Here is a 20719-nt window from a genome sequence, read left to right as displayed (position 1 = left end):
ATATTTATTGTCTTATTTATGTGCTCTTAGTTTTTACGATTCAGTTTCAAGATTTAATGAAGAAGTATTTCACCAAAATTTCAAAATCAAGTTTAGCCTCTCAAAGTCATAGTCAATCTAACCAAGAAGAAAATGCTAATCATTCGGAAGTATCATTACATTCTTCTCAAGAATTTGATTTGGGTTCTTTAAAGTTTGATCCCGGTGAAAGAATCTCAATATTGAACCATCATCCAAATCATCGTGATATTATTCGAAGAGCTTACCTTTTAAATGGTCCTTGCCAACCTCGTTTAGCGGTGCATGAGTATCCTCAAACAAATATTTCTGGATCAATACGTCGTTTTAATCATGAATGGTTTGATGATGTCTATCATGATTGGTTGGAGTATAGTGTTAGTAAAGATGCAGTCTATTGTTTGTATTGTTATCTATTTAAAGACCATAACATTCATCAAGGAGGAGGTGAAGTATTTTCAAGTGTTGGGTTTAAGAGTTGGAATAAAAAGAGTAGTCTTGACAAACATATTGGTCAACCAAATAGCATACATAATCAATCAAAAAAGAAATGTCAAGATTTATTACGACAACGACAATCTATTCAATTTTCATTTGAGAGGCAATCTAATCAACTCAAGTATGGATATTGGATTGGCTTAAGTGCTTCGGTTGATGTAGTAAGACTTCTCATAACTCAGGAATTTGCATTTTGAGGTCATGATGAATCTAAATCATCACTTAGTAGGGGTAACTTTCTTGAAATTCTCTCATGGTATGCAAACAAATGTGATAAAATTTGTGATTATGTACTAGAACATGCTCCTCAAAATGATCAAATGACTTTTCCAAAGATTCAAAAAGAAATTGTGAGTGCATGTAAAATAGAGACCGTTAAAGTTATTCTTGATGAATTAAATGGTGATTACTTTGCCTTGCTCGTTGATGAATCCTTTGATGTGTCACCCAAGGAGCAAATGGCTATTGTATTTTGATATATTGATAGAAAGGGATTTGTGATGGAGCGACTTATTGACATTGTTCATGTTCAAGATACTAGTGCTCCATCTCTAAAGGAGGCAATTGTTAATTTACTTGCTCAACATTCTTTGAGTCCATCAAGTGTGCGTGGACAATGTTATGATGGGGCAAGCAATATGCAAGGTGAGATCAATGGCCTTAAAATTTTGATTAGGCAAGAAAGTAGATCGGCTCATTCCATTCATTGTTTTGCTCATCAACTTCAACTAACTCTTGTTGGGGTCTCTAAAAAGTATGTTGAAGTGGGAAAACTTGTAGTATTGGTCTCAAATATTTTAAATGTATTGGGATCATCTTTTAAACGTATGGATGAATTACGTGATTCTCAAAAAGAAATAATTAAAGAGGCATTAGATATGGGTGAACTTACAACCGGTAGGGGCTTGAATCAACAACTTGGTCTTTCAAGAGCTTGTGACACTCGTTGGGGATCTCATTATAAATCCTTTAATAATTTTATTATTATGTTTGGCTCTATTCTTGATGTTCTTGAATCACTTGCTCTTGATGCACGAAATTTGGATGAAAGAGCTAAGGCAATGGGACATCTCGAAGCTTGTCGAACATATGAGGTTGCTTTCATGTTGCATTTGATGAGAGATGTTTTAGGAATTACAAATGAGCTTAATAAATGCTTACAAAAAAAAAGGAGCAAGATATTGCAAATGCCATGCTACTTGTTGAAGTAGCAAAGAGAAGGTTGCAAGTTTTAAGGGATGATGAATGGGACTCTCTTATTGCTAAGGTATCTACATTTTGTATCCAACATGATGTTTTGATACCTAACTTTGATGAGCCATATATTAGCTCTTTAAGATCACGACGAAAGCTTGCTAACTATACAATCTCACATCATTATCGTGTTGAAGTGTTTTGCAATATTATTGATTGGCAACTTCAAGAACTTAATAATCGTTTTGATGAGGTGACTACCGATTTGCTCCATGGAATTGCTTGCTTGAATCCAATTAACTCATTTTCAAGTTTTGTACATCAAAAAAGTAATGAAAATGGCGGAATTATATCCAGATGACTTTGATGAATCTAATATGAATGCTCTTAGGAATCAACTTGCAAGTTATATTGTTGATGTTCGTGATGTTGATGAAAGGTTCTCCGATATAAATGGGCTTTGTGATCTTTCCAAAAGATTAGTTCAGACAAAGAAATATTTTACTTATTCTTTGGTATTCCGTTTAGTGAAACTTGCTCTACTTCTACCAGTTGTCACTGCCTCCGTTGAAAGAGTTTTTTCGGCAATGAAGTTTATTAAGAATGACTTGCGGAGCCAAATGAGTGATGATTTTTTTAGTGGTTGTTTGGTGCCTTATTTAGAAAAAGATGTATTTGATAGTATTTCTAATGATGCTATTATTAAGACATTTCAAGATATGAAACCTCGTAGAATACAATTGTAATAGTGTATGTGGTTGAATTTTAATTGCAAAACAATATTTTGATAGGCTTATTCGTATGTTTGGTTTCTTAATCCCCCTCAAGGTGGTGTAATTATCACTATGTTTTGTAATACATATCAAGATATAATAATTTATATTGTTCAGGGTGTTTTTGTATTATTTTGAAGCCATTTTATGTCATTTTTTTTGTGGAGGAAGAGTGCTTTTATTTTGAGATGGTATTTTTTTTTTTCTTTTTAAATGTAAAAATTTATGTTTGCTCTCCATTTGCACTTTCAGGAGCTAAAGATAATTCAAAAGAAACTGAAAAAAATGGAGAAAGACCCCGCTTCTTGCAAAACAGGTATATTTGACCCGACCCGTTTATTTATGAATATGATTAGGCGATTAGCGTATTTAATTTTTTTTGAACCCCCTTCGTAAAATTACTAGTTCCGCCACTGCTCATGGGATGGCAACTAAGTACTATACATATATATTTCTACGTACAAAAAATAGATATAAAGACTAAAAAGCATTTGGCAGAAGAAATAATTAACATTGATAGTAGTATATTAGTGTCGGGGGCTGGAAGAGTCCGTTCGACTTTGACGTTTCTTCCTGTATCTCCAGGCAACTTGTATCTGCCTTGCTGCCAGCCCTCGCCAATATGGAGATTCATACCTGATAACAAGATGAAAATATAAGAGAGTTGAAGAATTATGATAGCTCAGCTGGTTGGCTACCTAAACTTTCACCTTATTGGTGGGAGTTCAATTCCTGACCGTGTAATCCCATTTCCCCCGTCCCCTCACCCCAAGTACAAATTAAAAAAATCAAATACACACACACACACACACACATATATATATATATATATATATATATATATATATATATAAATATATATATATATATATATAAAAGAGAGCGGAGAAAAGTACCAATTATAGCAAGATTAATAGCTTCCAGCCTATGATACGTCAAAAAAGGGCAACGGGGAGCAATAACAAAGAGACGTGGAATAAGGAAAAAGAGGAATTGAGAAAGAAGAGGGGAAGAAGCATTTTGTCCAGGGGGATATAGTTCAAAAGACAACATAATCGACGTACTTCTTACCAAACAAGATGATAACTAATTCATCCAGTTGGAGAGAAAACAAGCATACTAGACTAAGTGTCTTGCTCTAATTATGCAGAGTGATAGATTATGGTTTTGTTGGTGGTCAGGAATGAAAGTAGAAAGAAACTGGAATGGGTTTTACTTAGTGACATTACTTGAGTAAAGTCCCAATGACTTGGAACTACAACTTAACTTTGAAACATAAGCATATAAATCTGACATCACCACCAGAGAGGCTCTTACTAGTTGATCTTCTCATGCCCTGTATGCCTACTTTATCTTCAATATTATGAGTATATTGAGAAAATTTGATGTCACGTTATTTTATTTATCACCATTTTCAAATGTTTTTAAGAAATAAACAAAAAGAAAACGCATTGGCATTCAGCAGCTATAAAATTGAATTACCTTAGGGCACCCTGGACAAGTGGACTCCTCAAGAATCTTGCGAAGAGATTAGTGACTTCTTCAAGATCTGAAGCTCGCAATATAAATGCTTCAACATTTGTTAGGCACCTAACTAGTCTGTTGCTCAGCAATCTGTGGCCTGGAATTCTGACCTTTTTCCCATCTGAAAGAATAAAAAGAAAAGTGATGACAGGAAATCATTGCAATATCTATTCATTTTCACAAGTTCATCTCTTCCATGACAAGAAGAAAACTCTATGCTTTTTCAAGTTTCAGATGGCCTATTCGATAATCTGGAGGACTAAAGGCCGAAAAAGTTTTAACCGCTCTTCATATGATTTTGGATTATCTTCACTAAATTGTGAACACTCGACGTCATTTAATGGGGAAGTCACCTCTGTGATTTGACTGGTTGAAAGTTCAAAGCACATATTTATCTGAAAATCAAAACCATCAAAATACAGACTTGAAAAAACTACTTATTGACCCTGGAAATCCACAGATTTGTTGCATCCTGAATTGAACTAGACTACAATGCGAGAGGGAACCCTCAACGTTCAGATTCAACATAGACAATCTTAATTGGGTAGGGAACATTGTAATTTAGGTAGTCCTCCCATTTGGTTAAGGTTAACTCTTAAAACTCGATAAATGGCTCTTGCTGAAATGGAACTGATGAAGTTGATCCCTACAATCTCTTTTCTGGTTTTTTTTCTATAACTTCGTACCGAGTGTTCTACCTTTTAGTTTAATTAGTTACTTTTCCTGTTAATCCTAAACACTTCGACATTTAATATCTCAAACAACGGGAATTAATTGCACATTTGGTAATTCTCATGGAAAGATGCCCTATCTGTTCAAGTTATTATTTGAAACAATTAGAGTGCTTTGCTAGTCTAATTAGTCGCAGCAAAAGCTTTGACAATTTTTTTTCATTGTTCCAATGAACATTGTCAAATCTAATAATAAACACAAATTTAGAGCCAACATTGTATCATGCATATACGCCAAATATGATGCACGCACAAGACAATCTTTAGAAGATGTGTAATCACCTCTGTTTATAGAAGAATGCTCAAGGCACCATGTGAGGAGTTCTTCCCCACAGGCATTCCCTTCAGACAAGGAGGCCACATTTCCATCTTCTCCAATGCTTTCCATCTTACCACGAATTATGAAAACCATCTTGTTAACAAGACCACCACGGTATAAAACTTTGCTTCCTGCTATGTATGTTTTCTGTTTCAATCTCTCACAGATGGCATCTATAATAGGTTCATCTAGAAGTGCAAATATTCGAACCTGCAAATCAATAACGTAATGCAAAAGTCATGACAAAAGCATCAAAGATTATATGTTCAATATAAAGAGCCATTAACTATCAATAGAAGTTGTTGAAGGAAGAGATCAACATTTATCTGATCTAAATAAGTGGAAAAATTCAAATTTGCATGGATAAAACGTGCATTTTAATGTACTGAAAGCAAAATAATTCCTTAACAGTTGCACCTCCACCCAATTACCTTGTAACTTGTACCTTCTCCCTATGCCCAGTGACTCACACCCAGACCTGCTTTATACAGACCTCTACTTAATCCGAACCCAAGCTTCTATCTATTTGTCCCTTCTAAATATGTTTCTAAACATTTCTTGCATCTACCTAATTGATTACTGTTCTTTTCTTTCCAATTTCTCTACAAACACTATGTCTTAATCCCAAACAAGTTAGGGTTGGCTATATGAATACTCACTTCTTTATTTAAGCTCATTTCTTATCATCATCATACTAAAAAAAAGTGAAAAATAAGTTTTACATATAACAACAACATACCCAGAATAGTTCCAACAAGTGGGGTTTGGAGAGGGTAGAATGTACGCAAACCTTACCTCTACCTTGTCAGGTAGAAAAGTGGTTTCCGAAAAACCCTCGGCTCAGAGAAAGCAAAAACACAACAGTTATAAAGACATAAATAATAGCAGGATAGTAAGAAAATGGAGGCACACGAGACAACAAGTAGTACCAGAAAACTGAGAGTGAGAAACACGGAAATAGTAAAATAATAAACATACTGAAAAAATACTAATACTAATAGCCGCCGAAACCTGACATGAAACTATTAACTACTAGCCTTCTCCCGAAGCCTCGACCTCCACACCCTCCTATCAGTGGTCATGTCCTTGGTAAGCTAAGTTGAAGGTTTGTCACGTCCTATCTAATCACCTCTCCCCAATACTTCTTCAACCTAACTCTACCTCATGCCTTCCAAAATCAACATCTTCCACCTCCTCACTGAGGCGTCTATGCATCTCCTCTTGACATGTCTGAACCGTCTCAACCTAGCCTCCCACATCTTGTCTGCACGGAGGCCACTTCCACCTTGGCCCAAATATCTTCATTTCTGACCATTTCTCTCCTAGTAAGCCAAAGCATCCATCTTAAGATCCTCATTTCCACAACTTTCATCAAGATTTTTATATATGTATAAATAATAATAATAATAATAATAATAATAATAATAAATAATAATAATAATAATAATAATAAAAATAAAAGTTATCTAACAAGTCTAAACCACATCCTCAACTAATAGCTCTAACCCATATCGATATTTTTCTTCCCTTGTTCCCTATCTTTACCTGAGTCTGCATTGATACCACTATTTATATAGCACATATCATGTCAGACTTGATGAGAAGGCAAGACTCTATGGGAAGGCAAAGTAACCCTGATGTAACAAGTTCCAATCTTCAAATCAATGAATCTCTTCCATGCAGAGGGAACGCTAAACAGCTTAAATCTACCCAAACCAGGAAAGCCCCTTTTTTCCTATCTGTTCAATTTGTTTAAAGTAAAATTCACACAAAAATGAAATATTTCAGAAACCACACATTGATTGGCTAGATCAATGGTTCTAACGAAAAATATATGTACTGCACGTGAGCTCATCTATAAAGAGCATGAGGAATAAAATAATAAATAGAAATAAAAGATCTAAATAATAGTCCAGTTGGAATTCACCTTTTTGATGAATTTAAAAAGATGTCTCCTTATATCTCTTTGAATGTCTTCGGGAAGATTCTCTAGTAGCATTTCTTCATTGACTCCTCGGGTAGCTGCCCAATTATAGCTTTCTGCCTCTTGAACTCGCCTACAGGGAAGAGGATCATGCTTTTAGATTTTCTTGTAGTACATTAATGAGAATGGATTCCAAAAAAGCTCATTTCTAGGACACATGATAGTTTATCATTTGGGATTAACATTGATCAAACTACTGGTGCTTTAATCTGCAAGAATAAAAGAGATACAATGACAGCCCCCTCTACATTTCTAGAACAATTAAAAGGAAGCCTCACTGTGATCCATTTAGGAAATCACCCTCGCACTACACATCTCCTAAAGTAATCTATCTCATGGTCTTTCACTTAGTAGTATAGATACAGTTGCTACTCAGTTCCCAAATAATATAATAATTTCATCCATACAATTTTTGTTACTCTTAATATCAGAAAGTTAATAGCTAAGCCAAGACTCAGAGGTGGAAAGGGTGGTCCAATTTACAAAATCATTTTCAAGCTTTTGACTGGAAGATTGAAGAAGGTGATGCACAAGTTGGTTGATAAACATCAGATGGATTTCATTAATGAGAGGCAGATCATGGATGCTATGCCCTTATAGCTAATGAGTTTGCAGGTACCAGGTTATAAAGTAAACAGCTTGGAATTCTATACAAGTTGGATATTGAAAACATATCTACATATGACCATGTGGATTTGGATTTCCTACTCAATCTCCTGGTCATATGTGAATTTGGATTTCCTACACAATCTCCCAAAGGAAATGGATCAAATGGATATTCTTTTGTACCAGCAGAGAGAGATACTTAGTATTGGTTATGATTTTCTAATGTGCATCTTCTCTTCACAACAGGGTCTTAGACAAGAAGATCCTTTGTCTCTTTTCCGGTTCTTGTTGGTCATTGAGGGATTCAGTAAAAATAAGAATAGCCCAGTCATAGTGGTTGGGTAACGGTTTTAAAGTAGCTAGCAGTGGGCAGTGGATCCAACACCATGGAAATCTCACATCTACTATATGCTGATGATACATTAGTATTATGTGATGTTAGTGTGGAACAAAAAAGGCATTTAAGGCTTACACAAACTGGTTCTGAAGCACTGTATGGCCTAAAAGTAAATTGGAGGAAGATTTTTATGTTCTGTGTGAACCAATTGCAGGATGTTTCATCACTTGCTGGTACACTGGACTGACAAGTTGGTTCCTCAGCAACAAACTATTTGGGTCTTCTATTGGGTGCAAAAAAATAAGTTACAGGAAAAATAGCTGGAGTGACAGAAAGATGTGAGTAAAGATGAACAAAATGGAAAAGTCAATATCTCCTCTCTGGGCGGTAAACTGATTCTGATCAACAGTGTGCTCTCATATAGTATAACATCATACTGATATATTAAGTCAAGGTCTTGAAAGAGGACATATGAAGGACTATTATACAATTCAGCTTGCGCTTAGAAAACTAAGTTGCTAAAGAAAATTTTCCAGGTAGTTATAACTAATTCAACCAGAAATAATACTTGAAATCATTTTTCCAATAATAAGATATTACGGAAAAAGGTAGTATACACAAAATTTACAATCTTAGCAAGTCTCTAAAGTATAGAAACAAAATCCAAGCCAAGAAAGGCTTACTTGTAACTTGTAAGCAAGTAAGTTCACATTCAATAGAAGTCTGTTTAAATAATATTTTCTGCCATTTTTACTATTTCAGCAGAATAAGCTACTAACAAAGGACCAAAGGTAAGGCTTCTTCTGACTATGTAAGATAAGCTTAGTGATTCTTATCCAACAAGCTGCAGCAATAGTAATCTCAAATATAGTGTTTTCCCCATGAATCATGTCTTTTGATTCACTTTTTTTTTGCTGGATTACACAGATAGAGGTTAGTAGGTTGTAGAGTGTGGTCTCGAATATTCTTTTTCACTAGTAGTTGTAATATTACTCTTGTAGCTCTAGTTCCTCGATTTCTATTATTATTTGCCACTTTTTATACTTCGATTATCGCATTTTTTGGTATAGTTATTGTATAGGATGCTTTGTCATGCTTTCTATAGTATTTTGCCATGGCTTCACCATTTCTGTTATTTCTTTCTCTGAAATGCTTTTATTTTTGTTTCATCGAGCCAGGGGTCTATCGGAATAGTCCCTCTACCTCCAGGGTAGGGGTAAGGATCTGCATACACCTACCCTCCCCAGACCCCACTTTGTGGGATTACACCATGTATGTTGTTGTTGTTACTGTTACACAGATAGAGGTTGAACACCAACTTTTCTCCCCATTTTCTTCAAGCATACCATGCATTGCAAAACTAAAATGTTTGATAATATGCACTAATCTATTTGAGAACAAAGTAACTCAATTCAAATGATGCAGATGGAGTTTAAATCATTACAGAGAACTCCAATGGATGTAACACTTCGGATGCAGGCGAACAAGACAAGTGCACTTCGAAATAAGTGGAGAAGGAAGAAGGAACTTTGAGCCTCACAAGGGTATGAATTTCTCTAAATGTCAATTCTCAAAATTCAACTCCAATTAAATTAAGCAAATAGAAGAGTACAATTAGGCATCCAACACCAAGACTCACTAGCAAGAAGGGACTGTCGAGGATATAATTAAAAATTAATTGGGAATGTTAACTTAGATATTCTAGACAACTAATAACCATGTAACATCTCATAAAACTAAAATTTACATCAAAACAATTAATCAGAACTATACTTAATTTGAGCTTCCTCTGTACCTGCATCCCACATAACTAAACATTCATGAGTTTAAGGCCACATTGAGCTAAATTAATAGATCTTAATAATTCTTTAACTGTGATCCTAGAAAGTGGAAAGCAGAGTTGAAAAACACAGTTCCATCTCCCAGAAACTTCAAGTCAAACACTTCAAGCTTCGGCTGAGATCCAGAATTAATGAAGTTGAAGATAGGTGTGAGATATGATGATGAATAACAGATCAGGCACACACTCAACCCGGGGATGCAATCAATCTATACAAGTATATTAGAAGAAAAACTTTGGTCTATAGAAGTTAGATGTAAAGAAAAAAGAGCATCAAAGGCTACCTTCTCAGTTCTACTGGCAAGCGCCTATGGCTCATCCATTGTTCAACATCACGACGTCTCAGAGACATTTCTAACCTCCTGCAGAGAAAAAAAGAATGCTCATCAACAGCTGCACAAAAAGTGGTGCACAATCAACACGAAGACATACTAACAATCTAACAATTACAACCAAGTAAGAGAACGTTTATCATGTTATACAGTAAGACGGGCGAACAATGTCCCAAAATGTCCACACAACCAAATAGTTTTGTTATCCAAAAATACTCCTTCAAGTATTTCACTTTCTAATTTTCAACGCATAACTAATCTTTTTCCTGAGAAGAGGCAACGGCCTCATGTTTCAGCTGAGAGAGACAATTACAAGATACTTATGTATAACTCTTGTGACAGAACTATATAGTTACTCTTCCGCACAATATATTTCTTCAATTAACTGTCAGTGTTCCTTGAACAGACTAAAAATAGAATGGCAATGATGATTATCCACAAGCATCAAGTATGTTCCTTTAAATTGAGCCTCCTTGGCATACACAAATACTGAACTAGTTTAGTTAGAATAGTAAAAATTTGTACCTGCGATCTAGAGACTGCAGAAAATTTTGCATGTTTCCAATCAGGAGGGCAAAAAGCAGGAGTCCCATTCCGATGATAGCCATTGTGAACATAACTTCCCACACAAAATAACTCGGTACTTGATTGCCAGCTAGTGTACTAATTTGCTTTTCCAAAACACCATTTTAAAAAATATGGGTCAGAAGTTAATTACCAAACTACGTGACACAAGTAACTCAATGAATGCAATGTATAAAACTCCTGTGTTGACTCATATAGGATGAAATTTTGTTGATATTATTGTGCCAAAATATGCTCAATCAAAGTTGGGTTTCTAAATGCTTGTGATTCTCACTCGATTACTTTAATTCTATTTTTCCTACTTGTAATTTTCTATTCCCTTCTTTCCTTGCCCTAGTTTCAAAACAAAGGATAAGGGTATGACAATATCTGAACAACTTATTATGCAATTTGGATCTAAATCTGGAAAGTCCCCACAAAACAATGAAACTTTTGCCTACCATATTACTTGACAAACTGCTTGGGGACAAAGAAGTCAATTAAATCCCCCCCAAAAAAAAGTAAATAATTTTAACAAAGTACTCTTCGAAATTTATCAAAGGCTCTGCAGTAAACCTACAATCCACTAGAACATGTAATACAAATTTCATATTTTAATACAGCTAACATTAGGAATATGCAGATCATACGCCTACGGTCATGAAGACTGGGTAAAGATACCTGGAAGCCCCAAAACAATGAGTACACATATCTCGTGACAACACTCCCTTCAGTGGTTAGGTTGACAGCTTGTTCATAGATTCCATAGTCAAAACCACCGTTAGTAAAACAAGCAACTGCATCAGAATTGTTCTTCCACTGATCCCATGTTGGATCCCACCTAAACTTTCTGTAATCGTTGCCATGACCACAGTCTATGAATTCCACACACCTCGCTATCTTTGATCCACGACAAGCATCTCGAAGACATTGATTCACCCTCTAGAGATGGAGGAAAAAAGTTAGATCAGAGGATGATTTTGAAAACAAGAACAGAGCAACTGGTAGGAAGCACTTCAAAATTGTCAATATGTTTGTTTCACACACACACACAAACCCCTCTAGCCTCAGAAGTGTACTAAGAAGCAAAAGTAATGGCTATCACATAAACAAAGTGTTACGGTCCCTGTTATGGATCCAGTTATGGGAGACGTTGCAAGACAAAGTCAGAGCTGATGTAGAGTGAATTAGGAGTCTGGAAAGAGGTTTTCTTTTTTCGACCTATGGTGCTGGTTCGTTAAGAGAGAACCTGCAATCTCTTGAGTTAAACTACTCAAAAAACTGAATAATTTTCTGCTTAGATTTCCTGAGACAAACAGATAGTTTAAATACAACACTTGAAGATAACTACCCCTAGAAACTAGGACATGACTTCCTAACATTACTGGAATGAGAAACTGCAAACTACTACAGAGAAATAACTACTACTAGAATGAAAACTGCAAATAACTACTAGAAAGAAATAACTACAGTCAACTACTACTACTACTGTTAACCATTGGGGGACTTAGGAGTGATAACACAAATACATAATGAAACTGAAGTAAGAATAGAACAACATAGAACTGTGAAGAACAAGTTTTCACCTGTAAACCAAAAAGATACCAGCATGAACCCACCACATGGCTTGATAAAACAAAAGTGAGAAGATTTATGAAAAAATTTGCCCATGCTGACTCAAATACAAAACCACTTGGAGACTGGCCAGCTATCAAAGGCAAAAACCTGCACAACCTAGGAATGTACTGGAATAGTATAGCTACCCTCAATAGATTCTTCGCGTAATTTGCCCCAGATGATGCAATAGACTTGGGTAAAATCAGCAATATGATGATCTGCACATAGCGTATATATTAATTATGCCTCAAAACCAACAAGAGACGGAAAAGACACCAAGGGAAATAGCTTTACTAACAAACAATTAAACCAAAAGAAGGTTGTCCCACTACAATCAGTTAATTAGTGGGTATTATTGCGTTCATGGTGTACATAAAAACACTTGGTGTGTGAGAGAACTAACTTTACATTACTAATTCTATCAATATTGAGTCCAAGAATATCTAAATATGGAGTACACAGATATGAAGGTTAGAGAAACAGAAGAGAGGAAATGCACATTTACCTGAGGAAGTGGTAATACAATAAAGAAGTCAATAGCAAAGTATCCAGAGAGATAGTTTATAGCAATCTTTTTAGGGTGGTCCACCAGGTCACCTGCACCCACCACCCTCGATTCAGGGGCAACAAAAGCTAAGCGGAACTGCAAGAAATTGACATCCAATAAGTGCACATGATTGAAATAATAGACAAGATGAACAAAAGTGAGTGTCAAACACTTGTCTCTATGCAGGAAAGTGGTAGTAATGAAAGCAAGGTCAACTAGCTTGAACTGTTTAGTTGGCTCATTGAATTAACTAAGCATTAAATGGGATGCAGCTGTGTTGTCAATAGATACATTTAGAATAGCTTTAATCTGCAGAAGTATAAAAATGTCATTCTAGAAGTATCATCCAGGAAAAATAATATATATGGTAAAACCAACCAAGAAATAATCAAAAAAGCCAGTTATGCTGACAGGTCATCAGGAAAGAAGAGGACCAGATGACATTTCATATGGTCCGTGTTGAGAATATAATTAAGTAAATAAAAGTGTACTCTCTCGAACAGCTTAAGCTTTTAGATGAGATGGTCACACACTTCAACATGATATCAGAGCAAACAGAGGTTCTGGGATCGACTCTCACTGCCACACATGATCAAAAAGAATTTTCAAGTGATTGGCCCATGAAAAAAGAATTGGGCCCGCACGCAAGGCGGTGTGGTGAAAATATAATTAAGTAAATAAAGCTTAAGCTTTTAGATGAGATAGTCACATACTTCAACAATGCGCAAAGAATATTTCATAGGTAAATTGTTGTTGCTAATCAGAGAGGAAAATGATTTTGCAGAGAGAAGTGAGAACTGTTACCTGAAGAAGGATGTGCATTAAGTAGATGATATCAGTGATGCTCCTCAAAATCACAATAGTTGTTGTCAGGGGCCAATTTAGCACTATGCATTTGTTCCCCTAGAATCAGAACAAGAAAATTAATCCTTTAGAGAAAATCAATTCAATTACAAATCTTACAACAACAACAACAACAACCCAGTGAAATCCCACATCGTGGAGTCTGGGGAATTCAATTACAAATCTGTTTACCATATATAGAAAATTCTGACACTGAAAAATATTCCTATGAGCAAGAGGGAATGCAAATTTCCATGTAAAAACCTAATAACAACAGACATTTTAGATTCAAGATCCACAGAAAGAAAGGAATGTCTCGTACGAACAAAAATTTAAAGGAGTGAAATGTCTCAAGAACACACATGCCTACAAAAGCATATGACTTATGCTTTCGAGTCGTTTGGTTGGTGGGATAAGGATAATAATCGCGACATAAAATGTGGGATTATTTTATATAGCTATCCCATATAGAAGGTGGGATAGCTTATCCCACAAGATATCCCAACCCATGGGATATCCTAGTCTATCCTATCACACCAACCAAACAACCCCAACAAACAGTTTAAACTCATATCCTGATATCATAAAACCTGCGAGATGCCGAGAATAACTTCAGTTGAAGAGATAATGTCCATTAATCTCAGGCATAAGAAAGTGGCTCTACGTTCTTGAGCTCAGAATGTCCTATTCTAGACTGAAATAGATTTTTCATGGCATGATCTTGTGTAAATATCAGAATCACAAGCTTGTCTTGCATAGCTAGCCAATACTATTCATTTATTTCACTTAGGTGTGGATCTAGTAAGGCCCGTGAGGGTGCCACGGTACCCGCAAGCTTTGATCGAAACCACATAGGTATATATAGATAAGATATAGATAAATAATGAAACTGCCACCCAGAAAACCAAAAGACACCGAGGTGCCAGTGGCGAAAGACGACACTTCCCTCCCTCCAGATGCGGGTTGAACCTTGTTGACAACATTATTTTTAAATTTTTACTTGGTTTAAAGCTTATATTCTCCTTCCTTTTATTTAAAACAAAAGTTTCACTCTCTATTATCAGATAATTAAAAAAACATTGTTCTTAATACAGAATTGTCATCTTATTGCTGTTCCTGTTTTCGTCAATTGATTTCTCATATAAATCGAACAGATGAATAACCCGAACGGGAACCCTAAATTGATATAATTGATGCATCTGCATGGAACCACGAAAGTCCAAATCCTTGATCTGCCTCTATTTCACTGCTTACCTTTAAAGTCTTTTATAATTGATTGATCAACTGCATCCTAGGGACTGAGGGTAATATTTATATTTTTGCATGAAATTATGTTTTTATTATGCATGACAATTATGGGGAGATCATTTTACCCATTTGTGTATGCCCTGTCATACTCACTAAATTTCAGAAGGAAAACTATTTTGATTATATTAAATCAGTTCTGGTTCTGCAAAAGCTATCATCTCTTCACCAATCTATTCACTTCCTATCTAAGAGAAATGAATATGCAAATCTTAGATAGTAGTAAGACTTAGTGGGTGAGAGACAGAATCACTTGATTCTTTTTTCTTCTTAGCCATGTAAAAGCATGCCAAATAATGTGTGCTTTCAAAATATACTGCATATACCTAGATCTAAGTAGCACTAGCTACGTGACAGATAATCATATATATTTATGTATGTCTTATCCTTCTTAACCAAATTATAGAAAGGAAAGTAATTTGTGTCTCATAGAACTATAAAAGAATACCTTTTGGACACCAAGCAAAAAGAAGAACAGGGGATCTATAAATACTGCAAATAGGCATGAGATGACAAAAAATTTGTTCCACTGCTGGACTTCCTTCGCATGAGGATTCATGATGCCATGAATATATGGATGCAAGAAAGAACAAGCTCTCTTCGCCCATCCTTTTGCATCTCCATACAGCACATTATGGAACTGTATATAAGCACAATAAGAACAAAAAAGAACACGATAATTTAGACAGCTTAACATCCAGTGAAATATTTAGAATTCATAGGAAATGAAATAATGTATCTAAGAGCAACATCTGAAGTACCTCGAACAAAGAAAATTTAGAGAAAGCCATAAGAAAAAGAGAAAGAAAAAGAAATAAAGAAAGAAGAAGAAATAAAGGATATAACGCCTTCAAAGCCTTCAATATGCACAGGCCCATGAAGTTCTTAAGCTTAAAATTTGCATCAATTGACAACAGAACGTGACTACTCTATTCCTCTTTTATTCTCCATTTCAGGGAATGACATGGAACACCATCTGCACAGAGCCTCAACTAACTTTGAGGAGGCAACCATTCGAACTCAAGACTCATCAGAACTGTAGAAGCGTAATGGGAGAAGCTTTATACCACTTCTTGGACAATAGATCTTATGCTTCGGTATACTTTTATTCATCTATATCTACACAGACTTCACAATCGCTTGTCATTCTTATAACATCTTGAGAATCATTGCAAGAAGTTTCTAGAACATCTTCCATCTCTATTTTCAACATTTGCACTAGGCTAAAAAGACTAATTAGAACTAAACAGAGACAAATAAGTAAAAGGTGCGTATTTTAGAATTGAAACTGCTAGTCAGCTATACCATATAATCATACTTGTCATTTGTTAATAGCTGTGAATCACAAACATATAGTTATCTACCATTGATATAAGAGGCACCATATACTCGTAGGGGAGTAATTTCAGTAAATATGCAGGCACACAAGGATGATAGGTGAAGAAAGGGACAAATATACTTTCAATTGAACTTGCAAAAAATTTAAGCAGAATGCAAAATAAGATTTGGACAAGGTCATTTTTTTTCTTCTTTTAAATTTGTAAGGTAGTAATTCTATTAAAACAGGAAACTGACACTAAGTTGGTGCCAGGGAATTATAATGTGACATGGACAAGGTCATTCTAATAATGGATATTGGAACTGGAAACCACAAAGCTCTCATAATTGCCAAAACCATAATTGAAGATAACACCAAAGTTTGATCATTATGGATTCATCAGTGTATCATCAACTTGAATGCATAAATAGGGAAGTTAATTGGCCATGCACAGTAGTTTGTCAAAGAATGAGGGCCCATAAATGCATATTTTGAAAATAGGGTTCATAGTAGATAAAGCTAGAATTGGGACTCTGTTAAAACACATCATAGCACATAGCTAGGAAGACATACATTTAAGAGGAGGAAAGTGCAATACCCTGTGATCAAATATATCTGAAGACTTCGAATTATTTTGCCGTGCTTTCAAATGGTGATAGGTTGGACATGTTGTGCAGTACGGATCACTGCACATGCCCAGTTGTCCAGACTTCAAGAGATGTTCATTTTTCCCAGTGTAGTCATTATTACGCCAACCATTTCTTTCTGCACTGCTAATTGAAGGATATGTTTCTGTTGTAGGCAGAGTTGGTTTATGCACGGTAGTGGGCCGAAAGCTATTACCAGGCTCGCGACCAATATATAATGGCCCACTCATTTGAACTAATGAAGTTCGCCTCTCACTTGTCAAAGGACCAGTATAGCCTACATAACTACTATCATTTTCAAATGAATCCATAGAGCTCATTGGCATTGACACGGATGCACTCCTTGTTCTGTACGTAAAACGTCGATTTTGAAAGGCGTCATTTTCATCAGAATGTGGGTATGATGGTGATAACATCGGCACCTCATCTTTTTCCGAAGTGCCCATCCCTCTGATACTCAACCTGCAAGAGGAATTTAACAGCATTTTAATGAAGAAAAGCTTTTGCAAGAAGCTTGACTGTTTAAAGAACAAAAGGTACAAATGACTTCACAATTCTTTGTAAACCAAAACTACAAAATCTAACAAAAAAATAAAAGTTTAACGAGTACCCGAAACAAATTTCTAAAGTAAGCTGGATTACTTAACGCAACTTAGTAAAGCAAATAGCAGATTCCCAAGACTGCAGGAGGAAACTGGAAAACTACCACCCAAAGTGAAACAAAGTTTTCAGACAAAAGCATAGTGAGAACTGAAAAAGTTGCATACACAACATAGATTATTAAATAGTTGTGAAGTCACACTTACATGAGTGTGCATTCATCTAGCGAGACATATAGATCTGTATGATTTTGTTCAAATACTTCCACAGTGCCGGGAATCCATTACAATGCATTGAAAATTTTAATTTCTCAGAGAAAAGATTGTATCAAGAGAAAATCATAAATTAGATTCATTATGAAATAGATTATTGTTCTCCGTAGTCTCTATGATTGTCGAGAAGGTGGCACATCCCGTTCACATGATCTTATTACTGTCACTCTAAATTCACATTCTCTTCCAATAATATTAAAATGAATGTCTAGCAGCTCAGTAACCTAAAACTCTCTTCAAGTAGAAATTATATTCACATAAGTATGAGATCATCATAGAATTTCAGGGGGGATGTGAATGTGTGTGTGTATTATATATATGAAATTTTTAGGGAAGGGGAATGTTTTTCCTATATAATTGATGCCTCAAAAATTTCATGATCAATAACATGCTGTATTGAGGCTAATTTTTTACGTGTCTGGATATGCATGCCGAATAAATTTTACTCCACACTCTAAACTTGAAAAATTTATGCAACAACAAAGGCAAAACTTGAAAGAGTCTAGCGTCATATCACAACAACAACAATAATATATCCAATATAGTCCACAAAGTGGGTCTGGGGAGGGTAGAGTGTACGCAGACCTTATCCCTACCTCAAAGGTAGAGAAGGCGTTGTTTTCGATAGACCTTCGGTTCAAGGAAAAACAGTCCAAAGCAATCTATAAAAAGAAGTAATGGAAGTACAAAAAACAGCAGATAGTAAACCGAACAGTACTACAACAACCCTCCCTATCTCCATACCCATCATCTCCCTCCATCTTTTAAATAATTTTTTTGAAAAAAAAAGATATAAGTATGGCAAATGGTTTTGAAGGTCCATGGCCATGAAACACAAGAAAAAGCATGAAGACATGGTATCCGACTAAAGATTTTCCACGAGAAACACAAGGAAAAGGTCATTGATGATTTTAAAACCAGGAAATAATTTAGAATTTGCTTCTGCGTTGAATTAATTGTTTCATATTACCGATGACATGACTTCTATATATGAAGGAGCGGCGGACGCGTATTAGGGATGAAGGTTAGTGGAGGATTAACGTATTATGTTACGTATCATGTCTCAATTATCACACTATTTTGTTGTTATTGTTTCTTTCTTGTAGACTTTACATTGTCTTTTTTTATTAATGGCTATGCTTTCTTCATTGTTTCTTCTTCTTCTTTTACTTGGGTTTGAAGCACTTGAGCCGAGGTACTTCCGGGAACAACCTCTCTACCTCGAACTCTACCTCGAAGAGGTAGTGCTAAGGTCTGCGTACTCTATGCTCCCAGATCACACTTAGTGGAATTTCACCGGGTATATTGTTGTTGTTGTTCTACGTTGAATTAATTGGGATAAATGCGTGATTTTGGATGCATGAACAAAGTACACACACTACTATTACTAACAGACGGCAAGATTCTTGTGATCATCGAAAACGAAAAAGGATAACCAACTTCAATTTTACATATTTCGAAAAGATAATCAAATATCATAAAACCCACAATTCAACTTAACTTGTAAGCAAAGGGGGACTGGAATTTAAAGCAAGAAACTCAAAGAAAGTTAAGTAAAACTGATAATTTCGAATACAGAAAAGGCTTTCTCTACTAAATAAGAAAGAAAGTAAATTAAACCTGATGCAATTGCAGAAGAATTATCGGTTCAACGGGACAAATCTGCTTCCGGCATTGGGAATATCAGTTTTCAAGAGTAGCAGAGAAACAGCAATGGCCAAATGGGTTTTAATAAATTACTAAAGAAAAGGAGCCGTGTAGGAGAATAAAAAAAGACGACTTAACAAGACTGACTGACAAGAGAAGAAAACTGAACGAGTCGTGGTTTTTCAGAGAAAACGTCATAAATGGTCCTCAATTATTGAAATAGCTCTAAAATAGTCCTTTAATTATATATTTATTGAATTTAATCTTTTAAATATCTAAAAATTATTAAGTTTGGTCTCTTAACTATATATTTATTATTTTTAGTCTCTTAACTATACACTTACCAGTTTTATTCCTTTAAATATTCAAAAACTTATCAAGTTTGGTATCTGCCTAATTTTTATACAAATAATTTAGGTTTATATTAACCAAACTCATGCCTCTGTGATATTAAATTTTTAAGTCATTCCTCCAATTCTCTCGCCCCACTACTTTTTCTTCAAATTACTCTTATGGAAAAAAACTTTAACCTCAATGATTCAATATGAAATTCACGAACAAAGAAGATATAAGTTTTGATATTATTCAACGGAGGATATAATGAAGTATATTATTATTACTAATGACTTGAATATGCTAAAATTTATTATTAAAAAACTTATTACCCACTAGGTATGGGGAGAGATTTATTTATATTTAATAGAAACAAATTTCTTACGATGAGAATAGAATTAAAGTTTTGTACTCACATGTTTTGATTCCAAATTTTATACTATAATGACTTTATTGAATGGAATTTGTTTAATATTTTAGAAGTTAAAATTTATAAAATTGTAGATTCACAACTTTTTTTTTAGGTTTTAAAAAAATTGAATTTGATAGATTTTATTATTTTGTTCATTTTATTTTACAAAGAGAAATTTGAGTAATAAGATCACATCTTTTTATTTTTCTTTTGTATGAAAATAAAATTAAAACAATTCACGCTAATTATCGTTAACCGCTAAAGAAAGAAAATATAATATTTAAATATTAGCAATAATAATATATTTTATTTTATCCTCCATTGAATAAAATCAAGACTTATATCTTCCTTCCTTATTAATTTTATTTTGAATCGTTGAGGTTATGGTTCTTTTCTTAAGAGGAATTTGAAGAAAAAATAGCAGGGGGAGAGAAACAACTGGAAAAATAGATTAAATA

The 20719-nt window shown here is 34.9% G+C and overlaps 3 protein-coding genes across 3 annotated transcripts; 2 read left to right on the top strand and 1 right to left on the bottom strand.

The window, feature by feature from the left end:
* Positions 1-1016: 1016 nt before the first annotated feature.
* Positions 1017-1727, top strand: LOC129894525 (uncharacterized). The gene has a single exon (XM_055970234.1). The coding sequence runs from the start codon at positions 1017-1019 to the stop codon at positions 1725-1727; it is 711 nt and encodes a 236-aa protein (XP_055826209.1).
* A 321-nt stretch (positions 1728-2048) lies between these two features.
* On the top strand, positions 2049-2456 carry LOC129894524 (uncharacterized). Its single transcript, XM_055970233.1, has one exon. It carries the CDS (start codon positions 2049-2051, stop codon positions 2454-2456), a length of 408 nt encoding a protein of 135 aa, XP_055826208.1.
* A 348-nt stretch (positions 2457-2804) lies between these two features.
* Positions 2805-19665, bottom strand: LOC129894292 (probable cyclic nucleotide-gated ion channel 20, chloroplastic). Its single transcript, XM_055969909.1, has 13 exons — positions 19490-19665; positions 16949-17459; positions 15481-15672; positions 13689-13787; positions 12843-12980; positions 12307-12555; positions 11402-11662; positions 10682-10827; positions 10109-10186; positions 6985-7114; positions 5021-5267; positions 3966-4128; positions 2805-3119 (listed from the first exon to the last, which is right to left on the bottom strand). The coding sequence occupies exons 2-13, from the start codon at positions 17441-17443 to the stop codon at positions 3011-3013; spliced, it is 2307 nt and encodes a 768-aa protein (XP_055825884.1). The 5' UTR covers positions 17444-17459; positions 19490-19665; the 3' UTR covers positions 2805-3010.
* Between the last annotated feature and the right edge of the window lie 1054 nt (positions 19666-20719).

The sequence above is a fragment of the Solanum dulcamara genome, chromosome 7 (assembly GCF_947179165.1).
Source record: "Solanum dulcamara chromosome 7, daSolDulc1.2, whole genome shotgun sequence".
In the NCBI taxonomy this organism is placed as follows: domain Eukaryota; kingdom Viridiplantae; phylum Streptophyta; class Magnoliopsida; order Solanales; family Solanaceae; genus Solanum; species Solanum dulcamara.
This window is presented reverse-complemented; position numbering and strand designations above follow the sequence as displayed.